At 52.0% G+C, this 7040-nt stretch overlaps 1 protein-coding gene across 2 annotated transcripts in view; it reads right to left on the bottom strand.

The window, feature by feature from the left end:
• Window positions 1-7040, bottom strand: part of DPP6 (dipeptidyl peptidase like 6) — a 928521-nt gene that overhangs the window by 755540 nt on the left and 165941 nt on the right. The window contains exon 1 of one of the 2 annotated variants that reach the window (XM_012806527.2): window positions 11-124. The exons of the other annotated variant lie outside the window; for it this stretch is intronic. Coding sequence (XP_012661981.1) covers window positions 11-124 — 114 coding nt within the window. Of the gene's footprint in view, window positions 1-10; window positions 125-7040 lie in introns of those variants that run through there. 2 annotated transcript variants of the gene reach the window in all.

The following is a 7040-nucleotide window of genomic DNA, read 5'->3' on the forward strand; positions in this document are numbered from 1 at the left end:
TGGCCCCGGCGCCGCCGTCCTCCTCGGGCCCCTGGCCGCCCAGGAGGTGGCTGGCCTCCGGGGGCGCCGGGAAGGACCGCGAGGTGTTGATCTTGCCCGTGAACCTCTGGTACAGCGAAGCCATCGGTCACCGCGCGGGCTCTTGCTGTGTCTTTGGGGCTTTTTAATATTTTGTTCTGTCCCTTTCTCTCTCTCTCTTTCGGGTTCCCGCTCCCCTCTCCCCTCCAGGAAATTTAAAGGAACAAAAGAGGAAAAATGAACAGAAATGGGTGGTGAGGAAGGAGCAGCAGCAGAAAGGCGAGCCCGGCGCCGGCGGCCGCTCCTCCGCGCGCCACTCTCGAGCCGCCGCTGGGCGACTCTGCCTCGCTCAGCCTCCTCCGCCCCCTCCCCCGGCGGCTCCGACAAGCCCAGGGTCTGGGTGTGTTTTCTCCCTTTTCTGTTTTATTTTATTTTATTCTTTTTAACTCCTTGCCGCGCCACGTACGGCCTAACCAAAGAGATCCAAGCAAGGAAAAAACCAAAAAAACCTCAGGGAGGGAGAAGCCTAGGCCCCAGATCTGGCACCACCTAGAGACCGGGAGCGTTCAGGGCGCCGCTCCGCGCTCCCGCCCCCGGCCCCGCCGGCTCCTCCCCCGCCCGCCCCCTCCTCCGCAGGCCCGGCGCCAGGTGGGGCAGGGGCCCGGGGCGGGGAGGGTGCAGGGCGGAGGCGGGGGCCGCGCGTCCGGGACCGGGTGGATGAGGGGCTGGGGTGGGCGCGCTGGGGAGCTGAGGGCGCTCACGGCCCCTCCGAAGGTTGCGCCCACGGTGCGCAGGGAGCGCGGCGCGAGGGAGGTGAACTGGACGGGGAGGCCGGGGCAGAGGGGCGCGGGGCCCGGGGCGCCTCTTCACCGCATCTGCTCGGCGGCAGGGCCCAGCCCTTCTGAGGGGCTCCCGTCGGGTTTTTCCATCTGCTTTTCTTGACTAACTTGGAACACCGACAGCAAAGACCCTCGAGGGCCTGGGGGTGCGGATGGGGGTGGGGGAGTAACAAGAAGGGCTTGGAGGGACCAGATGCGAGAGATGCAGGTGACAGATAGGACCTCCCTCCTTCCACCATCAAGCTTGTCCCCAAAGAGAGACGCTGTCTGGCGCGCTCCCCACGGGCAGGGAACGCAGTGGGAGGCCCGCGGCTGGCGGGGCAGGCCCAGGAGCCTCGGGAGCGCGTCCCCCCTTTCGCGTGCACCCTCCATCCCGTGCATTGAACACAGCCTGGCCGAAGCGTCCGGGATGCCAGCAACTTTCCCAGAGCTTGGCCGCCCCCCACTGCCGACCCTGCCGCGAGGAAGCCAGGGCCGAGAGGACGCCACTGGCTGAGCGCGCCGGGCCGCGTCAACTCGTTTTGCTGCATTCGGACGTGCTCCAGCGCCGCTGTGTGGAAACGCGGCAAACTGAGCGGCGCCGCTCCGCACCTGCGGCGGTGCTGTCCTCCTCCCTCCCGCCTCCGGTGCCCTCGCTTTCTTTCTTCTTGCTTGGGGTGGTCTTTCTTGAGGAACGGAGCGCTCTTCCTCCTAATCTTGGCCCCATGACCGCCTTGCGCAGCTGTCTGCAGCCCTTCCAAGCCCTGGTGGATCTGCCCTCCCTGAGCCCAGCCAGGACCGGGAACAGAAACTGCGGAGGAAAGAGCTGTCCGGAGAAGCTTGCACCCTCACCTCCCCCCTCCTAGGTTTCTGTTACTATTCCCCTGCAGGGTTTCAAAATAGCAGGCAGTGCCACCAGCCAGCGGGCGCACCACGGTCCCCAGCCGGGAAGGCCCAGAGTGAGGCCTGCCTGGTCCTGAAATGGCCTGCGGGTGGGGTGTCGGGAGAACTGACGCTGGCGAAGTCTCCTGGAAAGAAACACCGTCCAATTCCTGTCCTAAGCTCTTACTTCAGGGGGTAGTTTTCAGTTTTAATCAAAATGTATACCACACTCATCCTCTGTTCATCCCACGGTGGTTTTCCTCTACTACGAAGAAACGTAATCATGAAAGTCCTTTGAAAACACCTTTCCTTTGCAGCCACTATAAAACCAAATCAAACTACTATCCACTACAGAAGAGATACCAGGCAGGTGAGTCTGGGATGGGGACAGCTTCCTTTGCCCCATTTTAGTTTGCAGACAACTATGAGAGCCATAAAACTCAACTTTCAAAGTCATTCCATTTAGATAAATACAAAACCTTGCCCTCGTGCCCCGCCCCCATCCCAGCTGCGCTACTGACAGGAGGAAGCGGCCTTTCCCAGTGGGAGTGGGGCAAAGCTTCCTGCTGTTCCCAGCAGCGCCAAGATCCTGACATTTCACTAAGGTGGATGCTCCTAATTAGGGTCTATGTGATAGGGATGCACATGCGTATTTGTACACAAACTGCAGGAATATATGTATCTTGTACTGATAAATTTCATGGAAAATGTTAAGTGCATAGAATGGTTTCTACACCATACACATAGCTGGGTACATAGTAACAGTCACAGACTATTATAATACATGAGCAATACTGTAGGATAAAGAAGGCCCTCACTTTAACAGATTATATCCGCAAAGGAGGTTGTAGGTCTTCAAACTGCAATTTGGTCAACATTTTAAAATGCTGATTATTCAGAAAATATAAATGAATTCTATTTCAAATTATTTATAAGGTGATTTAAAAAACTACAAAACAACAGGGGAAAGAGTTGAAAGATTTGTGCTGAGAGTAGCAAATGTGAAAATTAATCAGGAGCAATGGAGGGGCAGAGAGGTGGGCAGGAGAGAGCGAGGGCCCCACAGAGGCAGGGGTTGAAGGAGGGCTGCAGACAGTGCTGCCCCGACGCTCCTCGGGGCCAACCCTCAGCTAACTCAGAAAGAATCAGGCTACTTTCCCCTCGCACACTCAACCCGACATCCCCAGAAACATTTTAAAGACTGTTGTAGACTGTATGTCTGAGTCTGTGCACTCTCCCTCCCAAACTGCCCTCAACCATTGAGACACAGATTGCAGTCTCTCCGTAGAGACTCTGAGGGCTCCGAGGTCCCTTCTGCATGAGAGTGAACTGGCTACTATTTTAGAATGAGTGAGGAGAGACAGTCTTAGAGAGTGGAAGCTATGGCATTTTATGTTTATAATACACAATTAATTATCCCTTAAGCTAATGACCTTTATAGCATCCCACATATACGAAATAAGGAAACAGATACTCCAAAGAATAACAAAACTCCCCAGTGGGCGTGGGCTCGGAGCCTGTAGTTCAAGTGGCTAAGGCACCAGCCACATGTACCATAGCTGGCAGGTTCAAATCCAGCCCAGGGCCTGCCAAACAATAATGACAACTACAACCATAAAATAGCCGACCATTGTGGTGGGTGCCTGTGGTCCCAGCTACTTGGGAGGCTCAGGCAAGAGAATTGCTTAAGCCCAGGAGTTGGAGGTTGCTGTAAGCTATGAAGCCATGGCACTCTACCCAGGGGGACAGCTTAAGGCTCTGTCTCAAAAAACAAACAAACAAACAAAAAAACTACGCAATGTGCATTGCAATGTAGGTGCAGCATTCGGAAGGAAACACATCAACATTTGCCTCTACTCAGCCTGTTCTTGAACACCTTGAATACACTAAGATTTTCATTCTTATGTATTGGGCAAGTGAGAGAAAATATTTAGTGAACGCATTTAGTGAACAGCTTTAGTGAACAGCTTCAGTGGACTATTTTATGTCAAGATTTTATTTCCTTACTACTACTTAGAACTAAGGCCTGCTAACCCATTTTTCTATCTAATTTCACATGATTATTTCTTCCCTATTTGTTAAGTAAAGGTGTATGTGTTTATTTTCCCTAAAATCAATTTATGAAACAAATATAAGCCCTTAGAAGTTGGCAGATGCTGCAGAGAATGCTGGGTAATCATTTTAAATATGACAATGAACAACTTTTTTGGTCTACATGCAAGCTAAGTGTTGTACAGATACCAGAAGAATGCTCAGTTTCACAGCCTAAGCAAGATTTTTATTAGCTAAGAGGTTTTCTTATTTCTGAGAGAATTTACTTCCCCTTTCACAGGACCTTGAGGAAGAAGGGCAGAACCATATCTGAGATTTCTATTCTTCAGTTTTTCCAAACACTAATATTTGGAGAAATGAAACAGCCAGCTTAGCATACTTCAGGGACTGTCTCCCTACCACGCTGGACGCCAGTTATCTTTTAGAGATTATCACCTTGAACTGATAGAAATGGGGGGAAATCATATAAATATTCGGGTAGCTTGAGAAAGTATAGTGCTAGGTATATAAATACAAAGCCTATTTTTAACTTTGAAAATCTTGGTTCTCTGTATCTCAAAAAACGTTTTGTTTTTGCTTTTGTGTTTTGCAGTGTGGCCGTGAACTAGGGCCACATGGTAGGACGTCCTTACACACTGTCGAGCAGGAGGGATCGCGTACAGACACGTGCAAAAGTAATTGTTCTACCAGGCTTTTGAGAAACAATACGTTAAAGTATGAATTAATTTAGGGAATTTCAATGTGACACTTAAATATGGATATGTTTTAAAGAAAAACGTTTATTTTAACCCAATAAAAAAGCTTTCTTTAAATTGAAGTGAAGGTTTAATCTCTGCATTTTGGGCCTGCCACGTGTACTGCCTGGATTTTACAACAGTGCAAGACACACTCAAGGACTTCCCCAGTGTGGCCCACACCAAGTCGGGTGGGTGGTCAGCACCAGTGTTAAAGGTGACTGCCGAGGGTTAGACAAATGGCTGGTGCCAGCGTTGAATCCTTGGCCCCAAGGAGGGCTGGTCACAGCCTTATTATTCTCCCTGCACTCTTCACCCTTCCTTATTTTACCATAATCTGCTTCTTTTCTTCAACTTTCTATCTTCCTTTTTTACTTTTTTTTTTTTTTTTTTGAGACAGAGTCTCGCTATGTGGCCCTGGGTAGAGTACCGTGGTGTCACAGCTCACAGCAACCTCCAACTCTTAGGCTTAAGCAACTCGTAGCTGGGACTACAGGTGTCTGTCACAACGCCCAGCTATTTTTTGTTGTTGCAGTTGTCATTGTCGTTTAGCTGGCCCAGGGTGTATTGAACCCACCACCCTTGGTGTACGTGGCTGGCGCTGTAACCACTGAGCTACGGGTGCTGAGCTGTTCTATTTTTTACTTTTACTTTCTTCTTTCATTCTTGCCCTTCCTCTGAATCAGTATCAATGAGCTGTTTTTACTTTTTCTCTAACACTCCCTTGCTGCTCTCTGAATACCTATCAAATTGTGCTTTTCACTACTGACATTGCCTCTAAAGTATCCAAATAATCACTTCTCATCCTACAGGAGGCAGAAACTTCTGTGACTTTGTTGTTGTTGTTTTTCACGCCTCCTGATTATACCATCACAGCTTCCCTGGTGCTGTCCGCGGCTCTCAGGACTTTTAGACCAGGGGGTACAGAAAAGAGCCTGCTGTCTGTCTGTCCCTGGTGATCATCTGAACATAACCATGGCATTCTCTGCAATGTCTTGGTTCGCAGATCAAGCTTTATTAGATTAAAAGAGATAGGACTTCTGCTCTGAAGGCCCTGGAGTGCCCTGCCCTTTCTAACCACACACTTCCCGGGGTCCAGTGAATTAAGTTAAATGTTTCCCTTTAATGTTAAAGCGACATAATGAGCCTCTGCACTTCAGTGCTTTACTTTTTAACTGACAGAGGCAATGGCTCTGCCCTGGAAAGAGAAAGCTGCTTTTATCTGTTCTTTTTGGGACCACTGACGAGCCTTGGATGGACCAAATTCTGGATGAGGTATGGTCCACTGTAGGACTAACTATGCAGAAGGGAATGGCAGGGTGCCCAGACCATCCCCAGGGCCATCTGTACCAGGTCACCTGAGGGCTTCCCAGACTTTGACTCTAAAGCAGCAGCAGAACAGAAGAGGACAGACAGGGTTAGTCAAATGCAGAGGCTTCTCCAGACAGGAGGAAACAGCCAGCGCCAAATCCCTCCCACGTAAGTGGCTACTGGCCTGAGGGCCAGTGGAAACAGTTGCAAAACCTGACTCCACCAGCATAGCATGACTGTGGTGACAAGGAGGAATGGCCTGGGAAGCCCTGGAGGGTCAGTCGGCCTGAGCCTGGGAAGCCCTGGAGGGTCAGTCGGCCTGAGCCTGGGAAGCCCTGGAGGGCCAGTCGGCCTGAGCCTGGGGAGCCCTGGAGGGTCAGTCGGCCTGAGCCTGGGGAGTCCTGGAGGAGGGCCAGTCGGCCTGAGCCTGGGGAGCCCTGGAGGGTCAGTCGGCCTGAGCCTGGGGAGCCCTGGAGGGCCAGTCGGCCTGAGCCTGGGGAGCCCTGGAGGGTCAGTCGGCCTGAGCCTGGGGAGCCCTGGAGGAGGGTCAGTCGGCCTGAGCCTGGGGAGGCTCCAGTGTGAGCCGCAGGTAATTCAGCCAGAAAGAGAAGGCTGCTCCCCCAGGGGAAGCAGAGGAACGAAGTGGATCCAGCCAATCCTCAGGTATTGTTCTTGAATCTCCTCTGCCAACCACACAAGGCTGGGAGATGTAAGGAGACGATGGGGACCTCCTTTAAAAGGCAAATTTGTGATGAAATGCCTGAGAGGGTCTGGGCCAGAACCACCTCCTTGGCAGGCCAGTGGGAGGGAGAAACTGACTAGACTGCCTCCTGGACACCGGTGTGGCTGAATATGAAAAATCCCTTAATTTCCCTTGCCATCTTGTCCCATGTAAAAGGCACATGCAGTTCCTTTGGATTAAGGCCCTGTGCATAATAGCATCAGTTAAAAATAAGTAGTGAACAACCAAAGTCTGGGTGAAAAGAGAACATGCCAGCACTGGCCACAGAGCTGGCCAGGGCACCTGGTGCAGCACCCAGAAGGCAGTCCACCTCCCAGACTTGCAGTGGCCAGTCCCAGAAGGCAGTCCACCTCCCAGACTTGCAGTGGCCAGTCCCAGAAGGCCGTCCACCTCCCAGACATCCGGTGGCCAGTCCCAGAAGGCAGTCCACCTCCCAGATGGGCCACCGGTGGCCAGTCCCAGAAGGCAGTCCACCTCCCAGAC

Source organism: Otolemur garnettii, unplaced genomic scaffold, assembly GCF_000181295.1.
Source record: "Otolemur garnettii isolate 467f Iridium unplaced genomic scaffold, OtoGar3 scaffold00053, whole genome shotgun sequence".
Lineage (NCBI taxonomy): Eukaryota > Metazoa > Chordata > Mammalia > Primates > Galagidae > Otolemur > Otolemur garnettii.